This window comes from Trichosurus vulpecula, chromosome 6, assembly GCF_011100635.1.
Source record: "Trichosurus vulpecula isolate mTriVul1 chromosome 6, mTriVul1.pri, whole genome shotgun sequence".
In the NCBI taxonomy this organism is placed as follows: domain Eukaryota; kingdom Metazoa; phylum Chordata; class Mammalia; order Diprotodontia; family Phalangeridae; genus Trichosurus; species Trichosurus vulpecula.
In genome coordinates this window covers 184,198,901-184,226,502 of record NC_050578.1, presented here as the reverse complement: position 1 = coordinate 184,226,502, position 27,602 = coordinate 184,198,901, and the positions used below count along the sequence as shown (strand labels likewise).

The window sequence follows — 27,602 nt, the reverse complement described above, 5'->3', positions numbered from 1 at the left end:
CAAGGGGAAAGTGAGGAAGGAGGGTATTCCAGGTGTTTGGAATCACCAACACAAAGGCTTGGAAATAGGGATTGAGTACTGGGTGCAAGGAACAGATAAAAGGACAGTTTGACTGGATTGTAGAGTCAGGTCAAGAAGCATTAATTATGCTTCTTGCCTATTGTGTGCCAGGAATAGTGCTACGTGCTGCATGAGGAACAAAAGGAGGGGGATTGATTTATGAATCTGGAAAGGTAGATTGGGGCCAAGTTGTGAAGAGCTTTAAATGTCAGAGGAGTCTAGAATCAAATAGACAGTACTTGGGTCAGTTGAGTGAAGGGAGTGACACATTTAGTTTTGCTCTTAAAAAAAAATCTCTTTAAGATAGAGAGCATTATGGAGTGTAAAATGGATAATTTGGATTACATTAAATTAAAAAGATTTTGCACAGACATAACCAACGCAGCCAAGATTAGGAGGAAAGCAGAAAACGAGGGTGGGAGGGAGGGGAATTACAGCAAGTTTCTCTGATAAAGGCTTCATTTCTCACACATATAGGGAACAGAGCCAAATATTTAAGAATATAAGCTATTTCCAAATTGATAAGTAATTAAAGGATATGAACAGGCAGTTTTCAGATGAAGAAATCAAAGCTGCCATATAAAAAAATGCTCTAAATCACTTGATTAAAGAATTGTAAATTAAAAGAACTCTGAGATACCACCTCACACCTATCAGATTGGCTAATATGACAGAAAAGGAAAATGGCAGATGTTGAAGTGGATGTGGGAAAATTGGGACACCAATGCACTGTTGGTGGAGTTGTGAACTGATCCAGCCTTCTGGAGAGCAATTTGCTCATAGGGCTATAAAACTGTGCAGACCCTTTGACCCAGCAATACCACTACTAGATCTGTATCCTAAAGAGATTTTTTTTATAAGGGAAAAGGATCTACCTGTACAAAAATATTTATAGCACCTTTTTGTGGTGGCAAAGAATTGAAATTGAGGAGATGCCCATCAATTGAGGAATAGCTGAACAAGTTGTGGTATATGATTGTGATGGAATGCTATTGTGCTATAAGAAATGAGGAGCAGGATGTTTTTAGAAAAATCCTAGAAAGACTTACAAGAACTGATGCTGAGTGAAGTGACAAGAACCAGAAGAATTTATACAGTAACAGCAATGTTATACAGTGATCACTTGTGAATGATTTAGCTATTCTTAGCAATACAAAGATCCTAGACACTTCTGAAGAACTTATGATAAAAAGTACTCTCCACCTCCAGAGAAAAAACTGATGGAGTCTGACTGCAGATTGAAGCATGCTATTTTTTACTTTTTTTCCTTTTGATATGTGTCTTCTTTCACATGGGAGTATGTTTTGCATGACTGCACATATATGCACATATATAACCTATATTGCATTGCTTGCCATCCCAGAGAAGGAGGGAGGAAGAGAATTTGGAATTCACAATTTTTTAAAACAAATGTTAAAAATTGTTTTTACACGTAATTGGAAAAAAATATTTAAAATAATGTGGGGGGAAAAAAGAAAAAGAAAAATCTCTTTAACAGCCATGTCAGTGATAGATTAGAAGGGTGAAAGACTTGAAACAATAGGTTCTTTTTCAAAATTTTCAAAACATTCAGTGGAAGTAAATACCTTAAATATTCATTAAATAATTTCTTGATGGTTTTCCAGGGAAAACAGTCAACACATTCAGCTTAAGGTTACTGAATTATCCTTCAAAACTTCAGTACCTCTGATTAAATTGATGTAATCAGTATGGTTAGTCCATCCATTAGTGCATATTGCAGCTCTTTTATATCCTCTTATCCTTTGTGGTTCTTGTTCATTTTCTCCATATTTAGCTAACTGTGATTCCACCCAACATGCTCTAAGTCTTTTCACATTTCGTGGATCCCACAGGAACACCCAGCTGTCCATCAGAAGATGAACATCCCCTGCTTTTACCCAATATCATCACTTGCTTTTGCCTTGTGTTCAGTCCACTTTTTATTTTGATAATCTATTTCCCAGATTATATTCCAAATGCCACTTCGTGAGTGTAGGTCGTGCCTTGAAACATATTATTTATGTTCACCATCCATTTCTCTTTCATTCTTTGAGTCATCTACAGATTGATTCTTTGAAGATTGCAGCATTCCACCATCTGCAGGCACAACAGCATCACTATCACTTGTAGGAGAATGTTTATGTAAAAAAAAATGATTCTTTATGCTCAGGAGCATCTTTGGATCGTTACTTTACTCAGCTTCCCAAATTCAATCTAGCCCATTCTCCTGCTCCTTTTTAATTCTGCCCTGGTGCAGTGCCCAGATATATTTTTTATTAATGGACAAATTTAGTGAACCAGCCATCTAACTATATATTGTATCTGGGTAATAATCATATTTTATCCTTTTAATTTTTCCTATATGGCTTATTAGTCTGATTTCTTTTAAGGAGGCCCAGTAATGTGCTACACTGTGCACAGTGTCTTCTATAAGTTTGTAACCTCAACATTCTGTAGGAAATCCCTCTTCTGTTGGGACCTTATCCAAGATATCCTAGCTGATATCTTTGGTAAGAGTGTATCTCGTTGTTTTCTTCTTTGTTTAACAATAATCAAAGGAATGTTAAACAGTTGTCCTTTTCTAGAAAGGTCTACTAATTATGTTTTTAAATAAATTAGAAGATTAACTGTTAGAAAGTAAAGTAATCTAGTTAGAAAATATATTACCCTTTCTAGGTACTAATTGGGTTGAATATAGTATGTATCTATTTTTAAATGTATTGAAAGCTATTAAATAGAAGGCTGAGCTGATTAATATTGAAAATAAAAATGTTGATGTTGAATATTTATTTTTTCATTGTTAATCACAAGTGAATATGACTAACTGATGCTAATCAAATGTAGTGGTGCAATATGTTCTAAAGTTGCTAAATATGTATGATGTAAAAAAAGATTCTATTTTTATTTGCTATCATACCTTGACTTTAATTTGTATGTTGGGCCCAGATAATTTCTTATACGTGATCTACTTACTAGACAGGAGAAATATTTGCGTTTCATACTCAGCCATTCTTTAGCGTTGCCACTGCCTTACACTTGGGTTAAGTTTTTTTTTCTATATATATAACACAATACATGAACAGAAGGATATAATTTTTCCATCTCTAGTTATTGTGAAAGTTAGTTTGATGTTTGGAAAATACTGATTTCCTCAGATGAAAGAATGGTGGAAAATAATCAAATCCAGCCAAAGATCAAATATATTTTAATATTGAAAATACCTGTCATGAGTCCTTTAAATTAGCTGTTTGAAAATGTTTGCTCTAAAATATTTGTCATTATTCTAGTAACCTAACAAAATTTATTTTATAGGTATTCACAATTTTATACAGAAGAGAGCTTCTGCCATTACAACATGTTTAATCATCATTTCTTTGATGGAAAGGTAAGAACCATGACTATTTTTTACTTGTTAAGTACCAGACTTGGTGTTTGGTAATTTGATAGAGTAAAACTTTAATCCAAATCCTGAGATAATGGGATGTTTTGGTTAACATTATTGGCTAACTAATTATGCCTACAGTTGTAGGAAAGCAAAATAAAACAAAAATGGTCTTTCCAGGAAAATTTTCCCCCAAAAATATGCTTTTGGCACTGCAAAATGAGATCCACACCCTTTTCGGAATAACAAAATTAAAGGTTTTTTTTTTTCCCCTCTCACTTGAAAATGGAAAAAAAAAGAGACAGACTTTGAATGTCTGTGTTTGCCACCCTGTGGTGAGGTTTTAAAGCTACTTCATATAACCACTTATACCAACATTTACCTTTTAAAAAAAATACAGTTCTGTGGGTTTTGTCCTCCCAAAAGTAGTGTGAGCAACAGATAAGCTAGATCTTTGCCTTACAGAGGTTGCATTTTTGCAAAAAAAAAAAAAAAAAAAAAACCACAGCTATATAGTTGTATTTCCTCCGATTACTAAATTGTAAAAAATTTTATATATGCATATATATATATGCTTTTGAAATTCTATTGTGGAAAAACATTCAGTTATATGTTTAGATCAAAACATGGTGTGTATACACATTCCTAAAGCCGAAGACTCAATCTCAGTTTATACATGACCTCTAATGCTTGTTTCTAGGGGTCAGATAGGCATAAGCCATAGATAACCACAATATAATATAGAACCTACTTTATTCTATAACCTTTTTTAAGCTTTAAGGAGTAGCTCAGGTAGCCTTGAATTTTAATATTTCTATATTTGGTGAACAAATTGTGAAGAAATCTTTGATGATTTAATGGCTTTCTAGGGCAAGTGGACTATAAAATCTTCTTTTTCTAGAAGTTCTGTCACATTTTAAAATTCATTATTTTACCTCAGATCTCCTTTTAGAAAATACCTGGCTGCCCTTTATTTCATCCATGATGCCAGAAAAATGTATCTGCCTTACTAATTAATACGTCTGAGGCAGAGCAGTGTCAGTAGTTGAAGAAGGGGCTTAGTCCTTGGGGCACAGGATAGTATAGGAAGGGAGGGAGACAGACAGGAATGCACTTCAGACTGATTTAGATTTGCCCATAGAACTAGAAGGGACCACAGAGGCCATGTAGTCCAACTGCTTCATTTTATAGATGAAGAAACTGAGGCCCAAGGAAGTTAAGTGACTCACTCAAAGTCACAAAGATATTAAGTGTCAGAGGCAGGATTTGAACCCAGGTCTTCAGACTCTAGAACTCATGTTCTTTCCACTGTACTACAATTCCTCCTGTCCTTACTGGGTGTACTTCCAAGACCTGTGAAACATGAACTAAGACCCAGGAAAAGTTAAGGTTTTTGCCCAAAGTCACACAAGTAGGAAGTGTCAGAGCCAGGGTTCAAATTCATATGCTTTGACTCAACAACTAATGTTGTTTTCACTGTAGTATGCTTCTTTAATGCCTCACTGCCCTTTGGTATGAATTTAAATCAATAGAGTAAATCCTTAGATGAGGGCTGTTTACATTAACCTTTATTTCCAATTATACCATATCTTTCTCAATATATGAGGTATGCATATTTGTGTAACTTAGCAGTATTTTTCTTCATTATTGGGTCCTCTCCACTTATGTCTTCACCTGTACATCCCTATGAGCAAAGGTCTAAAGATTACAACCTTCTTTCATTTTTTCTGAAACTGCTATTTTATGTGTATGTGTCTCTATATATAGACACACACAAGTGCATATGTATAGACAAACACAAAATCTATATATGTATAGATTTTTTGTGTCTATATACCTATATACATATATATGTGTCTATATAGTGATGTGTGTCTGTTGTGTGTCTATGTATATATATGTAGACACACACACAAAGCATACATGCATACATACATGCATGCATGTATGTATGTATATAGGTTGTCCCAAAAGGCTTAGTGCAGTTTTATGCTGTACTAAAATTGGGACATCCTGGATATACTGATATATATGGGTATATGTGTATGTAACACCACAGATTATGGCATGCCTATTTCCCCACGGTAAGGCTATATTATATCCTTTTTGTTGTCTATTCCTCTCTGCCCTGGTATTTCCAACTGGCTGCCTCATAAGCATCTCAAATTTGTTGTGTCCAAAGCAGAACTTGTGATCTTTGTCCCTAAACCCACCTCCCTCCCAACTTTACCATTGCCATTGAGAGCACCATTGTTAATCCAGTTGTGCAGGTTTGCCACCTAAGAGCCATCCTCAGCTCTTCTCTCTCACTCACCTTCATGTCTTCTCTATTCTAATCTCCTTAACATCCCGGAATCCTCCTCCTTCTCTTCACTCATACTAGAACCATCCTAGTAAAAGACCCCTCATCTGTTCTCTTCCAATATCTTTCTAGTTGGTGTCCCTGCCTCCAGCCTCTCCTCTCTCCAATCCACTCTCCACCTAGATGCTAAATAGATAATCTGGTTAACAAAGCACGAATCTGACTATATCACTTCTCTGCCCAAAAAGCTTCCGGGGTTTCCCATAGCCTTTAGGACTAAGTGCAGACTCTTCTTTTTGGCATTTCTAGCCCTTCATAGCCTGGCTCCAGGCTATCTTCCCGCAGTGATTACATCCTCTATACTGTCCTCCTCCTTGATTCCTCTATGCAACATTTCACCTCCTTTCACCTTCATACCTTTGCAGAGCCTGTCCTCCCATACTTGAATGCTCTTCCTCCTCACTTCTGCCTCTTGGAACCCTCAGCTTTCTTCAAGACTCAGTTCAAGTGTCACCTCCTTCAAGAATCTTTCTAATTATCCTCTTTATTATTCTTCGCCCCCCCCCACTTTGTTTTTGTTTTTGTTTCTATATAACCTGTCTTTCTTTATCTCTAAGCGTGTTGTTTTCTCCCTTTTCTTTGAGAGCAGGGACTGCCTCACTTTTATTTTTGTCTACTCAGCACTGTTCATAATAATGCCCTTTTTAGTCCTCTCTGGACACTACCATGGGCTCATTCTTTTATATGTATCTTTGTCTCAGTCAGTTACTAAAAACAGTAAGGAAGTTTAGTAGACACACGGTTCTGATATCCATTATATTGTTTACCTTTTAGTTTTGAACATTAGAGACAAAATACAAATAAAATTAAGTTTGAACACCCAAATATAAGATAGGCTAGCAAGGAAAGGGGTATGTGATAATTTAATCAGTTTTTGCTGGGGAAGTTTTTTCTATCTCTAATTTTTTATTGCAGATATAGTTATTTAAGTGGACTTCTGAGACTGACAGATTTCATTTTATCTTCACTAGAAGAAAGAAATGTCATTAGGCCTTCTTATTTTAGGAGCAGCCTTTAGATAATAAATTTGTTGTGGAATAGCTATTGTCAGTGCAAAGAATAAGGCATAGAAAACCCAGCTGGTGATGATCGTGGCTGTTAAAAGAATACTAAAAAACAATAGCCAAGGATGAAGGAAGGAATCCAGAGAGCCTGGTGTCAGTGGTAGAGAGCAACTTTTGTTCATGAGCCTTTGTTTTCTACAGATGCTCAACAACTATATTCCAATTGACCTTGAGCCTACCTGTTAAAAAATAATTATTTTTTCTTTCACAACATGACTAATATGGAAATATGTTTTACATGACTGCACATGTATAACCTTTGTCAAATTGCTTGCCTTCTCAATGATGGGGGAGGGAGGGAGAGAATTTGGAATTCAAGATTGTAAAAAATGAAGGTTAAAAATTGTTTTTACATGTAATTGGGAAAAAATAAAATAAAAAAAATTTAAAAGAACTTTAAAAATTAATTATTTTCTTGATTATGTGTCATTTACTTTTAACCGTTTCTTTGGAAGTCATTGCATCCTGACTGACACTCTAGTAGTGAATCTTCCTTCTCTCATGACTTCCAACACATTATATTATGTAGATAGAACGTTTTGTGCTAGGCACTGTGCCAAGTGCTAGTGATACAAACACAAGCAAGACAGTCCCTGCCCTCAAGGAGCTTAATGGGGGAAGAGAACGCATAAAGGGGAGCAGTATGAGTGATTGGGTCTGAGTCCCCTGTCAGAATCTGAAATCTCTGGAGGGATGAGTGGAATGAGCATGATGACTGGAAACAGGTGACACTAGGCCAAGAGGAGGAGTGGCCAGATTTCTTACTCCTTCCTGCTACTTCCAGACCATGCCTTTGACATCATCTTTAACTTGATGGTCATTGTTTCTAAATCCCAACACTGGATTATCTGCTACCATTGATATTTTGTGCTTGCTTTGCTTGCCATTACATCCTGCTAAAAACCCCTCTACACCATCCCTCATTCTTTACTTCTTTATTCCAATCTCTGAGCAAGAGGTCATCCTTTACCTTGACAGGATTATACTTGTGTCATTGACTGATCCCTTTCCATCCCTTCTGGGCCCTTTCCATTTGAACATTTGATCCCTCTCTCTTATTTAATTTATCATAACTACTAATTTTTTTTCCTAGCAGACTACAGATATGTCCAAATCTTCCCCATACCTTAAAATACCTTGATTTGCCATCCCTTCATTTCATCATCCCATTTCTCTCTTTTATAGCCCAACTACCAGAAAAATTTATCTGTATTTGATGCCTCTACTTCCTCAGTTCCCGCTTACTTCTTAACCTTTTGTGAACTGTTTCCTGACCCTACCTCTTTACTGAAACTGCTTACTCCAAGGTTATCAGCTGCTAAATCCAGTGGCCTTTTCTCAGTCCTCATCCTGCTTGACCTCTATATAGTTTACACCAGCAACCACCCTTTCTTCAGGGTATTTTCTCTTTCCTTGTCTTTTGTGTCTTTTTCACTTGATTTCCTCTCTCTCCTTGGATGGATCATTCAGCTCCTCTTCCAAAAGCATAGATGTCACTCAAGGCTTTGTCCTGGACCTCTTCTCTTATACTTTCTTCCAGAGTAATATCATCTCTGCTGGGGACAGGATGACTCTCAATTGAGATATACATACATACACACATACATACATATGTATATGTATATGTGTGTGTGTGTGTGTGTGTGTGTATAAGATCTTCCTGAAGGGCATTACCTGGGTGATCCAATTCCACACCAACACATCCAGAACAGAATTCAGTATTTTCTTTTTGAACTGACTTTACTTCTACATTTCCCTATTTCTGTTGAAAGAACTACCATCTTTCCACAGACTCACTTTTGCAACTGTTGAGTTGCCCTTGACCCTTCACTCTCCTTACTCTGCCTTATTGAGTCATCTGCCAGTTCTTATCAGTTGTGCCACTACATCACCTTTTGCATCTGGGCCGTTCCCCTGCTTATGGAGCCATCACACAAGTTTAGGTCCTTATCAACTCCCACCTAAACTATTGTGATACCCTCCTTATTTGTCTCCCTGATTCAGCCTTTCCTCTCTCCAATCTGTCTTCTATAAAGCTGGCAAATGAATATTCCTAAAGCATAGATTTGACTATGTCACTCACCTGCTCAGAATATCTTACTGTTTCTCTATTTCATCTTTACAAACTTTTCAGTACGGTATTTCAGTCCCTCTGGATTTACTTCATATTATCTTCCTTCATGCCCTGTATGTTTGAACCAGATTGGTCAACTAGCTGTTCCCCAAGCTGCACATTCTCTCTTCTTTCTCTGTGCCTTTGCACAGTCTATTGTCTGTTCTTGAATGAACTCTGTCCTCACTCTTAAAATCCATAGATTCCTTGAAGAATCAGTTCAGGTGCTACTTTCTATTTGAGGGCTCTTTCCTAACCTCTCATTAACAACTGGTCAGTGTTCTTTTATCTTCTCCAGTTACCACATTTATTTACTTTTGTGCATATCATATCTCCCGAGTAGAACATGGACCCTTTTATTTTTGTCTTTATATCATCAGTGCTTATTATAGTGCTTTGCACAAAGTAGGGGCTTAAAAATGTTTTCCGAATTGAATGTGGAATTTGAAAGGATTTCGGCATCATTATTTGTCCCTAGTCCTTCATGTAAGGACAAGCAGAAGAAATGACTTAGCTGAACTGGATGGTAATTAACCTTCTTGATGAATGAATGAATAGACCAACCATTTTGTGCTACAGGAGTTCCATTTGGAAGCTTATAAAAACTCTTCTAGGAGGAAAAAGGATATAGCTATTGAAGTTTGTAAAAGTCTATCAAGTGTTTCTTCTAAATTGAATCAAATGTGCATATTTTATTATAGAGAAAATATACAAATACATTAAATTCTAAAACCTGTTATCATTTTGTGTCCTTAAAGTATAGCTTTACCCTTACAGAAAGCTTATTGAAATGTGTTGTAAAGTCAGTAGTCTAGAAATTTTATAGCTTTATTTGTTGTCCTAAAACAGTTTATATATATATATATGCGCATATATATGTATATACATACACACATATCATAGAGACTATGCCATTAAGAGGGCTTCTAGGCAACATGCTCAGAAAATGATGTAAATATGTTTTTGGGACAATTTAATGGATAGGGAAATTTTGTGGGTTATGTATTTTATGTATGTGTTGAGATGATTAGAATGTATATGACTTTGAAGTGTTCTAAATATAATAACAGAAAAAATTTAAAAAGGAACAGGTATGATCTTGTGTTTGGCAAAATAGAAATGCTAGTTATAGATGTTAAATTGAAATTATGGTAGTAGATGAGCTACTAAAGAAATGATAATGCTTTTGGTATTCTTTATGGATAATACATTTTATTTTTCAAGGTTATTGCTTGGAATGTTTTGCCCTCTGACAGTTATGATGCTAGAATACTCATCTGTTGCATTTTGCTTTAAAAATACAAAACAAATCAAACTGTACTACAGAGCAGCAGTCATCAAAACTACCTGGTACTGGCTAAGAAACAGAGGTGTGGATCAGTGGAATAGGATAGGAATACAAGATGGAGAAGTCAACAACTATAGCAATCTACTCTTTGATAAACCCAAAGAGGCCAGCTTCTGGGCTAATAATTCACTATTTCACAAAAACTGTTGGGAAAATTGGAAAATGGTAGGGCAGAAACTGTGCATAGACCAATATCTTACACCATATACCAAAATAAAGTCAAAATGGGTTCATGATTTAGGAGTAAAGGCTGATACTATAAGTAATTTGGGAGAGCAAGAAATAATTTACTTATCAGATTTATGGAAATGAAAAGAATTCATGACCCAACAAGAGATAGAGAGCATTACAAAATACAAAATGGATAATTTTGATTATGTTAAATTGAAATGTTTTTGTACAAAAAAAGCCAATGCAACAAAAATTAGGAGGGAAGCAGAAAATTGGGAGAAAATCTTTACAACTAGTATCTCTGATAAAGGCCTCATTTCTAAAATATGCAGGGAACTGAGTCAAATATATAGGAATACAAGCCATTCCCCAATTGAGAAATGGTCAAAGGATATGAACAGGTAGTTTTCAGAGGAAGAAATTAAAGCTATCTATAGGCATATGAAAAAATGCACGAAATCACTACTGATTAGAGAAATGCAAATCAAAACAGCTCTTAGATACCACATCTCTCCTGTCGGATTGGCTAAAATAACAAAACAGGAAAATGATAAATGCTAGAGAGGATGTGGGAAAATTGGAACATTGTTACATTGCTGGTGGAGTTGTGAGATGATCCAGCCGTTTTGGAGAGTAATTTGGAACTATGCCCAAAGGGCCATAAAAATGTTCATACCCTTTGACCCAGCAATACCACTTCTAGGGTTGTATCCCAAAGAAATCACACAAGCGGGAAAAGGACCCATATGTACAAAAATATTTATAGCGGCTCTTTTTGTGGTAGCCAAGAATTGGAAATCAAAGGGATGCCCATCAATTGGGGAATGGCTGAACAAGCTGTGGTATATGAAGGTAATGGAATATTATTGTGCTATAAGAAATGGGAATGATACGGACTTCATAACAACCTGGAAAAACCTACACGACATAATGCTGAGTGAGCGGAGCAGAGCCAGGAGAACATTGTACACAACCACAGATATATGGATTCCGTGAGGACCAACCCTGACAGACTTCGCTCTTCTCAGCAACACAAGGTGCAAGGACAACTCCAAAGGACCCACGATGGAGAATGCTGTCTACATCCAGAGAAAGAACTATGAAGTATGAATGCAGATTGAGGCACACTTCATGCTCGCCTTTTTCTCTCTTCTTTTGTTTTTGTTTTCGGGTTTTTGTTTTTTTTTTTGGTTCTGTTTCTTCTTTCTCACGATTCATTCCATTGGTCATAATTCTTCTCTGCAACTTGACTAGTGTATAAATTAATTCAATACGAAGTTATACGTGGTAGTGATATGAGATTCCATGCCGTCTTGAGGGAGAGGGGAGAGAGGGGAGAAAAAAAATACAAAACAAAACACCTGTTTGCCAAGACAAGTCAAAGATAGTACCATATGGAGACCAAACAAGAAAATTTTTGTCCTCGAGGATAGTAGTGAAGCATGCTGAGATGGCAGTGTGGGTATTTACTTTGATGACAAGGTAACTGACACTTATTCTAGGCACATACTTGTCCAAGTAAGATTAAGTACACATTTGCAGTATTGATTTTTAAAACGAACTTGTATCTTTTGTAGGCTGCTCTTGAAATTTGTAGAAAATTCTTACAAGCAGATAAAGGTGTAAGACTCATTCTGGTGACGGATCCTCCTTTTGGAGGGTTGGTAGAACCACTGGCTGTTACCTTCAGGAAGTTTATGGATATGTGGAGAGAGGAACAGAGCCCAGGTATGTAATTTATACCAACTGCTGAATAAATACATAACAATCTCCACTGTCATAAAGAAAAATTTAGCCCAGTGAAATGACTTTGACAAATTATGAATAATTTCTTAAGTTCTTACCTTCCTGAAAGTGCTTTCCTGATGATTTGTTGATTTCTCATGGGAATGTTTTGTATTTGTCTGTACTTTGATAATTCAGTGGCTCTGCGATCTCATCAGTATATGTCAGTGCTCTCTCCAGAGCCTTTTTATTCTGTATGACTCATGTCCATGTCTACTGTTTTTGCTATAGAAGCTTCACCCAACATGCTGAAACCCTTCTTCTAGCTCTCTCAACACTGTATGTATACCAGTAGAGTGTGTGTACTGACTACAAGTTACTCATTTTCACTACGTACATTTCTTTTCCAATTATTCATTTCTTGGTGTCATCCTTTACCCTACTTTTCTAGCTGATTCATGCTGACCACATCCCTCTCCCTTGCTCTGTGGGAGGATCGTCAACTTCAGCTCTTTGGAAATTGTGATATTCCATGATTTAAAATCATGCAGAAGAATATTGTTGTTTTAAAGATGGGCCTTTGTTTCTGGGGGAAATTTAGCTTCCTTAATATACTACACAATTTCTCCAGTTCCTCTTAGCCTACTCTTTTCTTCCTTTTTTTAGAATTGCCTAGAGTACTGAGTGTTTAAATGACTTGCCCAGGGTGACAAATCCAGTATGTGTCAGAGGCAGGACTTGAACCCAGGTCTTTCCTGGATTTGACCTTAACTCTGTTCACTCTGCTACCCTTTTTGGATGAGATCCATAATCACTCCAAAAAAAAAAGTGTTATCCTAATCTTATTTAAAAACAGCTTGTGGAATTTTTTCGAGTGGAGGGGAGTTACCTTAGGAGCCTTAACACGACTGTCAAATGATTAGAGACCTGTAGGTAGCCAGGCAGAGAAATAACTTACTGGTTGGATATTGTACATGTACTGTACATCTATTCTCAGTGAATTTCCAGAGGCTACTTTATCTGTGCCTTTGTTTATCATATACCTTCCTGTCTCCTCTAGAATTTTGATGTAGCAGGCATATACTTTCACAAATGTTTCTCCTCTGTTTCTCAGATGCCTTTGACTCCATACATTCTATCTTTAGTTCCTTGCAATTTGGCTTTTATCACCAACACTGAACTTAAAGTCTTCTTTCAAAAGTCATCAGAGACCTCTTGGTCACCAAATCTAAAGGCCTTTTTTCTATTCCTCATCCTTCTTGGCCTCTTTTCAGCATTTGACTCTTTTGGCCGCTTCTCTGCTTTAGAGAAGTCTCCCCTACCTCTCTCAATTGCTTATCTCTTTCACAGGATTCTAATCCTCTCTCCTCAAGCTTTTTTCTCTTTGCATCTTCTCCTTTGACAACTTTGTTTATCCCCCAGACTTCATCTATTATTTCGGTGCAAATGACTCACAGTTCTAGATCTCTAGTCCTGACTTCTTTCACATCTTCCAGACCTACAGTTGATCATAGGATATATTATCTATCCATCTGTCTTCTCTACCTATCTACCTGTCTATTCTGAATCTCCTATTAACATTTCAGATTTCACTTGAATTTAGGTCGTTATAATTCTCCACATCCTTCTTTTAACTTTATTATTTTTATCAATGGTACCACTCATTCACCTTGGCTCCCAAGTTGAAAATATTGATGTTCTGTCGCTCCTTTTTTCCTTACCTGTGAAGTAGAATCCACAGGACTTGACTACTGATCAGAGAATGAACAGGGGAAGATAGCTTTGAGGTTGCAAATCTCTGTGAATAAAAGGATGGTGCTGCCATGGACAGAATTAAAGATATTTGGAAGAGAGGTGGCATTTCTCCATGTAGCTGTAGCTTCGTTTATGTCCTTTGGTTTTATTTTATTTATAGTGAGGACATCAATATTTATGTGGTTCATTTGCTTCAGTAATAAATTAGCTAGTCATTGGACAAAGATGTCACTTTTACAGCATGAATTGATGTTTGTAGATTGTTTAAGCACTGTATCATTCTTAGTTCCCTCTGCCCTCTTTTCCACCATTCTAACTCTATCACTGTGGAAGACAGAGGTAGGTGCATAAGACTGAGGTTCTTTTTAAAGTTTTTATCTATTTAATGGGTCCATGGATAAAGAATGCATCACTAAGCTGCTAACTTCCCTATGATGAGCATCTCCTCAGTTGCCCTGGCCTCAGATAGTAGATATATCATCTTTTGCTGGAGGTACTTAAAGCTTTTCTGACCTGATAGAACCTTCCAGAATTTGTTTGAAAGTGTCATATTCTTCAGGAACACAGGATGATATCCATACCCTGATGAGGGATTGAAGTAAGGTTTTAAAAGTGTACATATGAGAACCAATTAGAGTATATTTGTGCAATACTTCGAAATCCTACAGGAAATGTTTTTTGACTCTTGTTGGTTGAAAGTCTAGTTTTTGCTTTACAATTACATAAGTAGTTAATTTTAAAATGTAGACTTGTGTTGTTAAATAATTGTATATGTTATTCAAGAAAAATAACCATAGTTATGTACTTAGTTCAATTTAACTGTCTCTTTGGTATTGGTTGTTATTCATCTGATACAGTCTTATCAAAAGATGGCACATATGAAAGAAAACATTTTTATTGGAAGAAAGTTTACCTTTCGTTGCCTTTGCATGAATCTCTTGCAGTTATAGCTAACAAATACGTACATTTATATCTGTTTTCACTATGGAGCTTCAGTCTACAAAAATAAAATTAAAACCACATCTTTGAAATGTTTATTGCTTAAAAATTAAATGTAAATTTTTGGATTGTGAAGAATATGCTTTAGGGCTGTATCAAATATATATATTTTTAAAAATTTATCAAGTCATCTTTTTGAACAGTGATTTAAATTTTCTTCTGTGACTGATCATATTTTACATATACCATACTTTTCATAAGGTGACTAAGCATCTCAAGTGATTTTCCTTATAAAATATTTGTTGTATTTTCATAAAGAGCAACTCTGTCATACCAAGATCCTGTTCATGCATTCTTTGCAACTGTATTTGGGTATAGGCTAAAATTCCCAGGTCAGTAAATGACAACAGAGTCTGCTTACATGGGACTGTTTTGATCTTATTAAGAATATATATGACTACTGGTTGACTGATCCACTTCATCCCTCAAGTGTCTTCTACAAGTTGACATGTTAGGTCCTGTAGGAAAAGGCCATAGAACATCTGGCTGTTTTCGTATCTGTCTGTCTAGGACTTATCACAATGAACAGAACTTAGCATTGTGCCTGTTATATAGTGGATGATTAATAAATGTTTTTGTTTAATCGACTTGACCCGACTATTTTGCTCTTTAAAATCTAGTGTTTTTTTCTTGTTGCTCTTAGATAATAATAGCAAGGAACTACCATTATTTTGGATTTTCCCCTATTTTTTTGAATCTCGAATTCTTCAGTTTTTTCCAAGCTTCAGCATGCTGGATTACCAGGTATAGTAAAACCTTTATTTCCTGGTACAGTCAGGGAATAGGTATTCTGATAAAATAAATACTTGATTAATAGCAATGTACTATATATGTTATATACAGCTGCTAGTGTGTTAAAATACTGTACTATACTATGTTATAGTATACTATTTGTTATGTTGTTTGTTATGTAAATATAATATTATGTATGTATACACAATACCAAACTTACTCTGAACAAAATCTAATTTTTCTATAATGATCCAGAAATTATTTCTGGATTGTATAGTGCCACATCATGTTCATGATGGAATTCAATTATTATTGTATTGTACATGTGCGAAGTTAATGGCAATGTCTGGTTTGTAGTCTAGTCACCAAATAAGTCCTTTATTTTATCATTCTTGGCAGGTATTAAAGGATATGGGGAGGTACATACAAGAGCTGTAGCTTGTGTTGGAGTGATGGCTCAGTGCTGTTCTAGAAGAGAATCAGTACTGTAGTTTACATTGCCCTAACATGACGGGGAAGGGATCCAGTGGGTTTACCTCTCAGGCTGTTGTGAACTCTCCAGACTGGCCTTGTTCCCTGCATTCCTGGGTCCCTGAATGATGAAGTCACATTTTGGTTAATTAGACTCACCTGCAAAGATTCCTACCTTGTGCTTCAGGGCATCTTGGCCTAATATCTCTAGGAGTTATGTGGTCTCAGTGGCAGATGTTCCTTTTACTTAGAACTTCTAAACATCACATTAATTATAAGATACAGCCAGAATCTTATTTTCTAGTTCTTCCTCTTTCAAAACTCATTTTCCCTTTTAGACTGTTCTCTGAGTTCCTGTGTCTTTTTCGAGGGGTACCTACCACTTTCATCTCCTTCATAGAGCAGAGAGAGTCCTGACTATCCTACCCTCATGGAATGCTTAAGCTATATTTGTGATTACCTGGATTACATCCTTGCCCAGATTCTATTCGATGACTCATCAATCAGTTATTCTCAGTGACGAGGCAAACTCTCCTTACCTTTTTTTAAATTACATTCTTTTTTTAATGTTTTTTTTTAATTTATTTTTTATTTTTAGTTTACAACACTCAACTCCACAAGTTTTTGAGTTCCAAATTTTCTCCCCTGCCCTCTACTTCCCCCTCCCCCCAAGATGGTATGTAATCTGATAGAGGTTCTACATATACCTTCACATTAAGCTTATTTTCACAATAATCAAGTTGTAAAGAATAATTATAACCAATGGAATGAACCATGAGAAAGAAGAAACAAAACAAAATAAGAGAGCAAATAGTTTGCTTCAGTCTGCATTCAGACTCTATAATTCTTTCTCTGGATGTGGACAGCTTTTCCCATCATAAGTCTTTTGGAGCTGTCTTGGAATCTTGCGTTGCTGAGAAGAGCTAAGTCTATCAAAGTTAGTTATTACAGATAACCGTGTGTCTGTAATCGTGTATAATGCTCTCCTAGTTATTCTCCCCTCACTCAGCATCAGATATGAGTCTTTCCAGGTTATTATGAAGTCTGCTCCTCATTTCTTACAGTATAATAGTATTCCATTACATTCATATACCACAGCTTGTTTAGCCATTCCCCAATTGATGGGCATCCCCTTGATTTCCAAATCTTTGCCACCACAAAAAGAGCTGCTATAAATATTTTTGTGTATACGGGTCCTTTTCCCACTTGTATGATCTCTTTGGCATACGGCCCTAGAAGTGGTATTGCTAGGTCAAAGGTAATTACATTCTTAAAATATGCCATATTTTAAAGATAACAATGAAACACAATTCAAACAAAACTAAAAGGAGGTGGTCTTCCTATCCCATGATTACATTAAAACAGTAAAACTGATTTTGTTTTTTTTTCTAATTTATTGTTAATTTTAAAGAATCTTACTTTTAAACCTCATTATGACATCCAGGTGACCTTGAATTCTCAAAGACTGTGCCATCAGTCTGTAAACTCTGAGAGTTTCTATGAAGCTGGAAAGGCTTTGCATACAAGCTGCTTCCAGTTGTGTCTGTTGTCTGAGGACTGGTTCCTCTTTGTTAATAGCATGTTACATCGAGCACCAGAACACTGCAAAATCTCCTCATTGAGGTCTATAAGTATCCTAACAAAGAAAAAAAGGGAAAGGAAGGAAGGGGGAGAAGAAGCAAAGAAGGAAGGAATGGAATAAACGTATATTAAATACTTACTGTGCTCCAGGAACTGTGCTAAGTGTTGGAGATGCAAATACCAACAAGATTTAGCCATCCATATCAGAAGAAAAAAATGTTTGTAAAAAGTTCATATTGCCCATTTTGGGCCTTTGAATAGCTAGACAGACATTCAGGTGAGCTAGTCCAACAAAGTATATATGGTGTATGTATGTATGCATGCACACATGCGTGTTTGTATGTGTGTGTGTGTGTATCAATTATATGCACACATCTTGGACATCATCTGCAGATGGGCAGTGAATTGGGCCCAGAATTGAATATGAGGAGCATGGTGAGACAGATTGCATTTGGGAAATTGTGCGAGGCTTTCCATGATCACAAGCTGCTCACTGCTGCAAAAGCCCATCTTTTTAAACATCATTATTTTCCCATTGATGCCATATGGCTGCAAATCATAAAACACCACATTCTCAGAAGAATCAAAATTGCAGATGACCCCAAAGTAAGCAAACCCTCTGACCCAGTAATTTCATTGATGGGCATGTACCCTGAAACTGTTATCAAAAGGAGGAAAAAAAGTTTTCTGTTTAAAGATTTATATAGCAGTATTATTTAATTGTACCCCTCCCCCAAAAAAGGCCAACTGGAAGCAACTTTAATGTCCAGTGAAAGAAAAAAATTTAAATTGCAGCATATTAAAGCAGTGCTTGCATATAGCAAGTATTTAATAAATGCTTTATGCATTTAATTATTCATGTTAACGTAATGGAATATTGTAATGCCATTAAGATCGGTAAGGATGAAAAATGCAAGAAACTTAGAAAAGCCTTTATGAAATAATGCAAAGCAAAAAAAATCAGGACCAGAAGAAAGGAAGACAGTAGCTAAAAACTATATAAAATGTTGCATTATATAGAGTGCTAGATCTGGAGTCAGGAAAATGTTAGTACAAATCTGGCTTTGGACGTTTACTAGCTCTGTGACCTGGGCAAGTCACTTAACCTCTGTTAGATATAATAGCACCTACCTTCCTGAGTTGTGAGGATAAAATGAGATACTATTTGTAAAAAGCTTTTCAAACCTTAGAGCTAAATGCCCGCTATTTAAATTATTCTAATTCTTAGAATGAAAGGACAGAGTATCTTGATGGGAACATTAAAGAGAATCACTGAAAATTTATATTTTATATTTTGAAATTAATCTAGAATGTAAATAGTTATTAAGGAAATTTAGATAATTATGTCAATGTATGTTATTAAGTTTTTAATAAAACATTTAGTTTAAAAATTTATATATGAACCAAAGGGCAGTTGTGGATTACTGAAAGCACTGCACAATTTTCCAAATGTAATACAGCTTCCTCTCTTCCTCCTCTTCACTTCTTATGGTAAAAAGGCTATAAATTTAGGGGGCATGTAAATTACAATCATGTAAATAGTGAGTTGTTTAATTTGATATAAGTAATAGAATCATAAACCATGTTGCTATAAATTGGAAATGGTTGATAGAAACAGAAGGCTTCTAAAAACAACATATTTCTGTGAACTTTGGGAAGCTTAAATTTTAATTTAATTATTTTTATTTTGAAGTTTTTTAGTTGTATGCCTGGTTCATTGATTTGTTCTTTTGTTGATGAAAATGATTAGAAATATAAATTTTCCCTTTTGGACTGCTTTAGTTGCATCCCACAAATTTTGGTATGTTGTTATTTTCTTTGATGAAAATTTTTTTTGTTTTTGTGATTTTTTTTGACTCACCAATTCTTTGGGATTGTGTAATTTGGTCTCCAATTAATTTTTAACTCTTTCTTTAAAGACCCTTTATTGAATTATGTTTTTATTACCTTTTGGTCTGTATTTCTGCTTTCTTTATTTGTTTGGGATACTTTTATGTTTCAGTACATGATTAACTTTTTTGTTTTTTTTCCTTCTTTTTTTGTTTTTGAGGGGGGAAGGCAGGGCAATTGGGGTTAAGTGACTTGCCCAAAGTCACACAGCTACTAAGTGTGTCAAGTGTCTGAGGCCAGATTTGAACTCATGTCCTCCTGACTCCAGGGCTGGTGCCGTACTCACTGTGCCACCTAGCTGCCCACATGATTTTTATAAAGGGGCAGTGAATGGCTGAGAAATATGTAAAGTCCTTTTTGTACCCATTTGGTAATTGTAAGAGATCTGTAATCTCTTAATTGTTCTAAGGTGCTATCCAGGTATTCTGGACTTTAGTTTTTTTCTTGTTTATCTTTTTGTTAGATTGTCTAGATCTGACAGGGGTATACTGAGGTCCCCCAACTTGTATGGATTTGCTATCTATTTCTTCCTGTTTTGATTAACCTTTCTTTAAGTATTTCTCTTAACTATTTAGATGCTGTGCTCTTCAGTTTTCTGTTTGTTTTCAGTGGTACTTTTAAACATAATGTAGTTTCCCTGTGTATCTCTTTTAATCATTTCTGTTTTTTTACCATATTCTTGTCTGAAACCATGATTATTATTACTTCTTTTTATAAATTTACTTTAAGTATAATGGATTCTGATTCAGCTCCTCATTTTAACTGTATTGTTAATCTCTGTGTTTCCAGTATATTTCTTTTAAATGGCATATTGTAGGACTCTGCTTTCTAATCAATTTTGTTATCTTACATTTTGGGGGTAACTTCATCCTATTCATATTCATAGTTAATCAAGTATTTCCTTCCAATCCTATGGTCTTAAACTTTTTTGTCTTTGTAACCTATCATCTCTTTACAAAGAAGAAGGAGGCGAAAGAGGAATTTGCCTGATACTTGTGATCCATAAATGATGCTATCTGTTGATAAAAGATGCTATCTGCTTTTCCCCCTACCTTCATCTCAGATTTTTACTCTTTTTTTCTTTCCTTTTAATCTGCCTTTATGTTCCCCTCCCTTCCCCTCCAACATTGGATTTTCTTTTAACTACGACTAAATTCCTAACTTAGTACTCCCTTTTAATTCCCTTTTTCCCTGTGGCCACTTCTCACTTATTTTCTTCTTGAATTTAATGCATTTTTGCATACTTTGTTTGTGTGAGAGAGGCAGAGAAAAACCGAGATGGTGACTGAGAAAAACAGAGAGGTAGAGGGAGTGGGAATGTATTAGCTCAACTTTTTCTTTGTCCAGTTCAGATCAAAGTAAAGCTCATAGGATGTCTCTTCCCTCTACCCCTTTTCTCTAGGTTTTTATTTTCTTCATACCATGCTCTTCTATTATAGAAGATAGTGAGATCCCTCTTCTTCTTTTATTCCTCCCAAATATAGCCTGTCAGGGTCTTTTTTCTAAGACAAAAAAAAATGCTTAAAACCAGAACAGAACAAAACCACCCCCAGACCCTCTGCCTGTCTTATTTAACTTTGTCTATGACTTTTGAAGACTGATATTAGAGTTCTGAGGTGATACTTCTTTTTCCTCTGTTAGCAAGTAGACAATCCATGTTCCCATTTTCCCTTTCATTTAATCAAATATGTATATCTTACTGTGTTTCTTTTGGCTCCTGTGTTTCCATTTCAAAGTGCCTTCCTAGTTCTGTACCATTCATTAGGGAAGCTTGGAAATCTATGTCATTAAAGGTTCATTTTTCCCCTATAGGTTTGTTCTGTCTTGCCTGATAGGTTATTCTTTGTTGTCTTTTTCTTCTGTTTTTTTAGAATTTTTTTTTTTCCCAAGCTCTCCTCTGCATTATAGGAGCAGTTGTGTGAGCCTGATTGTAGCTCCTTGGTATTCATACTCTTTTGGGGGATAGCGGGGGGTGGGGAGATGGATACTGCTTGCAGTACTTTTTTTCTTTGACATAGAAGATCCGAATTTTGACTATGACATTCCAGAGAGTTTTCATTTTGAAGTTTATATTAAAAGATGATTGGTATATACTTTGTATTTTCACATTGCCTTCTGGTTCTTTCCTTTTAAAAAAAAATGCATTTTATTTTTCTATTAAGACACATTTGTTTTCTCTCCCTATCACCTTTCTTAAAATTTAAATGTAAAAAAGAAAGAAAAACAGACTCTCATAACAATATATAGTTAAGCAAGACAAATTTTCATATTGTCTCTGTCCAAAAACATATGACTCATTTTAATCTTGACTCTGTCATGACTGTCAGGTGATGAGTAACATAAATCATCGTCATTCCTCTGGAAACATGACTCATTATTGCATTTATAAGAGATCTAAAATCTTTAGAACTATTTGTCATTACAATGTTGTTGTTATTGTATAAAGTATTCCCCTGGTTCTACTCCCTTTACTCTTCAGCAGTTCATACAAGTCTTTCCAGCTTTCTCTGAGCCTGTCTCTTCATTTCTTATTGTACAGTAATATTCTATTTTATCCATATACCCTGGTTTGTGTAGCCATTCCCTACTTGATTTGCCATATGGTTTGAAGAGACCTGGAGTTTTCGTATATGTTTTTAGAAACATAATACCCAAGTTTTTTCTTTTTCTTTTGGCTATGATTTTTCAGGTAGTTCAAAGTCAGTTGTCTTATGTTTTCTTCTGTTTTTATTGTCTCATTGAGTCATTTTCTGTTTGGCTCATTCTCATATTCAGAGAGTTCAATTGTTGGTTAAGTTTTGGGGGTTTTGGTTAGGATGTATTCTGCTCCTCTACTCCTGGATGGTATTGATAGACCCCACTTGATCCTGAATTTACTGGGTAAGTTGAGGTTGGAATTCTGCAGGAATCGTCCGGTCTTGCCCCTTTTCCCTGTGGTTCAGGCCAGGCTACCTGGATGTGGGGTTGGGATGGGACTACTTGGATGCTAGCTTAGGATAGGCCTGCCTGTATGTTAACTCAGGCTGGGGCTTTTTGGACACTGCTCTGGCCCTGTCTCTTGCTTACACTACTGCTTCTGACCTTTGCCTTCTATCTGCCTTGGCTCATGTCTACTCAGGGCTTCTGTAGGATTCTGGCCATCTTTTTGTAGTCCTGGACTAGATAGAGGAGTTTATAACTGATTCTCTTGTTTTCTTTGTCATTGTTTATTATAGTACGTTTTTTAGACCTTTACTGGGATGTTTGTGGAGGATCTGGGATCCTCCGGGTCTTAACATGCTGCCGTCATTTCATAATCCATAATCCTCGATCATAATACTCTCAGGTATTATAGAAAGAGATAGGGTAAAACTTTGATTTCGGTAAAGCCATTTCAGAGCATATTTCAATAAAAATATCTGAATAAAGGTAGAATTAAAAATTAAAAGTCAGAGAGATTTTAATGTTTTCATTCTTGACTAGAACTTCATCACATTAATTGGTTCCATTGGGTGAAATTTTCTTTTTTAAAAGTCTCTCATCATCACTATGAGTGAAATATCAAGGATAATGGAGGAAAAATGGCCTATCAGCATCACCAGTAGTGATATTCAATTTGTAAAATGGTATCTGCTTTCCTGCCCTTCCATAGGAGGCTCATTTTTGTAGCTCAGGCTATGAAATATGTATGTAAGTTAGAGGTACATTAATTTTCCCTAGCAGCATGCATTTTACATCCCATATGTTTATGGTTAATTAGTACAACAACACTACATTTAAAAATAATAATAATCGCAATTAGGTTATGCAAAGCCGTGCAATCAACCACTTTCCAGACACATACATTCTTTGACTCCTTGGGTAACCATAAAGAAATTTCCATCCTTTTTTTCCCCTTTCTTCCATCTGCTTTCTTTTATATTGCACAGAACTTGTCATATAGCAGGAACTATTACCGTTCTAAAATTCCATTTTCCAATGCTTCATAAGCTTTCAGAAAGTTTCTTAGGAAGACCATTTCTTTTTTTCCTTTTGATATCTATATGTGTTCAAAACAATTTTGGAGTTTGAGATTCATTAGTCAAGAGCTGTAGAACTTCTATAAACTTAAATACTTTTAAAAGGAAAGTTATTTGGATTTTGAACTTTTTGGTTATGTGTGTATATATCTTGAAGTAAAATTCTTTAATTCAGTAAAATGTTTTTTGAGAGATAGTTATGTTTTTATTTTAATCTCTAAGAAGTAAAATTAGTTGGCCTTATTTAAAATATGTTAATCTTTTGATGTTTACTCAAAAAAGGGGGTGGGGGAATCTGTTTTCCTTATGTAATCAGGTAGGAAACAGTTGTGATGCTTTTACATCTGTATTAAACTGGCCTTGGTAGAATCACTACTTCCCTCATAACATTTTGAGAAAGAGATGAAGCATCTTGTAAGATCATAAGATTTAGTGCTGGTAGAGAGCATCAGGATGATTTAATCCCAGCCTTTCATTTCAGGGATGGGGAAACTGAGGTTTAGAGAAGATAAATGACATTTTCTACAGTCACACACCTGTGATTTCAAATCTGTTGATGTTCCCATTTCATCACATTGCTTCAAGGTGATTTTAACCAATACTGTGGATCTTACAGTTTTAGCACTTTTCATTCAGCCACAGAAAATGTGTAAGGAGCAAGCTTGGGGTCTTGTGTCATAAAAACACTCATGGGTCACTGATGTACATACATTTATTAAGACCCCAAATTACACATGGGTTGTTTTCCAAAATTTCACTTTTAAATCAGTTCTTAACTTAGAAGTACTTTTTTCTTTACCCACAGGACAAGTTTTGTATGCATATGTGAGTATGAGTATGTGTATATACATATATATGTATATAGGTATGTAAATGTGTGTGTATACACATACGTGTGTGCTTACATATGTACACATATATTTATACATACATAGACACATTTGTATAAATACATACTGTATATGTCTGAGAAGTGTGTACACATATACACATATAAATGCCCACATACACTATATATACATATAAGTACATATCTACATATATATATATATATGCATTCTAAGACCTGAAAGCAAAATAGAATGTACCTGAAATTTGGCATTAATGGTATTATAAAACCTGACTACTGTTTAGAACAGTGTTTCTGTGGGAAAAAGTATTCCCAGTTGAGACATGGGATACCAGCAAGACATCTCCCCCAGGAACATGGGCTAACTAGTTCTAGCCTTTTGGCAGTATTTCTGTGCCTTTGAACTGGGGCTTGGATAGGAGCAGTGTGGTGGGAGTCAAGATTTGGGGGTATGTAGTGAGATGTGTATTAGAAAAGTAAGAAAAGAGAAGGACTGTAGGTAATGGTGGGGCAGGGAGTCATAATTATGAGATGTGGCCCAGAGAGGCAGAATATCGCCCGTATTGGATAGGGTTTTCTCTTCTCTCCTTCCTACTTATGGATATTGATCCTGCCACAGTCCTTCTGGCAGTGTTTGAGGTGGAATGAGAAGGAGAGGTGAAATTTGGTTCTTTTGTCTTTTCCCCCACCTTTGGTCCTAGAATCTCAGATCCTCTTTGTAACTAACTAGCACTGGATCAAAGTTAAAAGTGAAGTCGCTTTGAATGAGCTTTGCCTTTCTATTATTTCTTCCTGGATTGTTAAATAAGCTCCCTTCTTTGTCTATTTCTTGGTTCTTGGTTTTATATTTTTATGTTACATCCTTATATATCTTTGATATCAGATCAGAGATATTTGACACAGAGATGTTTCACCCAGTTGATAGCTTCTTTCTTTTTTTTTTTTTAATTTTTAGTTTACAACACTTGGTTCTGCATAATTTTGAGTTCCAGATTTTCTTCCTTCCCTCCCCTCTCCCTCCCCAAGACGGCGTGGAATCCCATATATCTTCCACGTATAACTTCACGCTGAATTAATTTACATACAAGTCAAGTTGTGGAGAAGAATTATGACCAATGGAATGAATCATAAGAAAGAAGAAACAGAACCAAAAAAAACCCCAAAAACAAAAGAGAGAAAAAAAGGGGGAAAAAAGGCAAGCATAAAGTGTGCCTCAATCTGCATTCATAGTTCTTTATCTGGATGTAGACAGTATTCTCCATCGTGAGTTCTTTGGAGTTGTCTTTGCACCTTGTGTTGCTGAGAAGAGCAAAGTCTGTCAGGGTTAGTCCTCACAGAGTTCATATATCTGTGGTTGTGTATAATGTTCTCCTGGCTCTGCTCCTCTTACTCAGCATTATATCGTGTAGGTTTTTCCAGGTTGTTATGAAGTCTGTATCATCCCCATTTCTTATAGTACAATAGTATTCCATTACCTACATATACCACAGCTTGTTCAGCCATTCCCCAATTGATGGGCATCCCCTTGATCTCCAACTCTTTGCTACCACAAAAAGGATAGCTCCTTTCTTAACCTAGCTGTGTTGATTTTATTTGTGCAAAAGCTTTTCGTTTACATGTAAATGAAGTTGTTTATTTTTGTCATTTGTATTTTCCTTGATCCTTTGTTGAGTTTTCTCCCTATAGTCATGGTAGTAAAACATAGCTGGTGTTGTGCTTTTCTGTTTTCTTATGGTGGGAACTTACACATCCAAACCCTGTATCCCTTTTGATTTTGTCACATATGGTTTAAGCCTGAACCTAATTTCTCCCAAATCACTTTTCAATTTTCCTAGTAGTTTTTGTTAAGTAGAAAGTTATTCTCCAAGTAGTTTATATTCTTGAGTTTGCTGAACATTGTTATTGAGTTCATTTGTTTCTGATTCTTGCTTTTCTAAATCTCTTCTACTGATCCACTTTTTAAGTTTTTAGACATTACCAGTTTTGATCATTACTGCTTTATAATATAATTTGATCCTTCAAAGTGTTATTATGCCTTTATTCCTACTCCCCTAACCCCATTATTTCCCTCAAGATTCGAGATCTTTTATTCTTTTGAAATTATTTTGCTATTACTTCATCCTAGCCATATAAAGTACCCCTTTGGTAGTTTAGTATAGCACTCAATCTGTAATTGAATTTAGGTCATATCATCGTCTCTACCACCACTATCATCATCATCATCATCATAGCGAGCATTTACGTAGTGCTTTAAGGTTTACAAAATACTTTACAAAGATGCAATTATTATCCTCATTACAGATGAGGAAACTGAGGCAAACAGAGATTAAATGACTTACTGCTTCACAACTAATAAATGTCTAGGCCTAGATTTGAACCCAGTTCTTCTGTACTCTAGGGCTAGCATTCTATCCACTGTTTTACCTACCTGTCTGTGTATATATCATAATGATTTTTACTTACTGAGATAGCCCAAACATAAGTAGTAGTAGTCCTTCAATTATTTGAGTTATTTCTTTAAAGAATATTTTGTAGTTGTTTCTACCTGAATCTTGAGTATGCATTGGTTCATAAACTCCCAGATATTTTATACATTTTATAATTTTTTTGAATGAAATTTCCCTTTGTAGTATTTCCTCTAGGATTTTGTTATTGCTATACAGAAATGCTATTGATTTTTGTGGATTGACTTTTGTATTCTACTACTTTTTGAAGCTATTAATGGTCTTTTTTAATTTCTTTGCCGATGCTTCCGGGTTTTCTAAATAAACCAAATGTCTGCAGATAGGGAGAATTTTATCTTCTTTTTGCCAAAGTGTATGCTTTTTATTTTATTTATCTTGTTTTATTGACATCACTAACATTTCTGGAGCCAGATCAAATAATAGTAGGGATAGAAGAGGCATCCCTATTTTTTCTCTTTATTTATTGAGAAAGAATTGTGACATATGAAAAGTTCAAAAGACATAGTTTCTGGGTAATTAATCATTTTATTAATCATCCTAACATATAAAAGGGGTCAGTGACACTCTTGAATGCCAAAGACCCTTCATAGAAACCACTCAGTGCTTATATGCCCTTGGAATATTGGGTTTTCCTGA

At 35.6% G+C, this 27,602-nt stretch overlaps 1 protein-coding gene across 2 annotated transcripts in view; it reads left to right on the top strand.

Moving 5' to 3' along the window:
* Positions 1 to 27,602, top strand: part of ZCCHC4 (zinc finger CCHC-type containing 4) — a 60,505-nt gene that overhangs the window by 19,228 nt on the left and 13,675 nt on the right. For both annotated transcript variants that reach the window (XM_036764644.1, XM_036764643.1), the window contains 3 exons: positions 3,373 to 3,445; positions 12,078 to 12,228; positions 15,623 to 15,723. In XM_036764644.1, the coding sequence (XP_036620539.1) occupies positions 3,373 to 3,445; positions 12,078 to 12,228; positions 15,623 to 15,723 (325 nt within the window). The remainder of the gene's footprint in view (positions 1 to 3,372; positions 3,446 to 12,077; positions 12,229 to 15,622; positions 15,724 to 27,602) is intronic.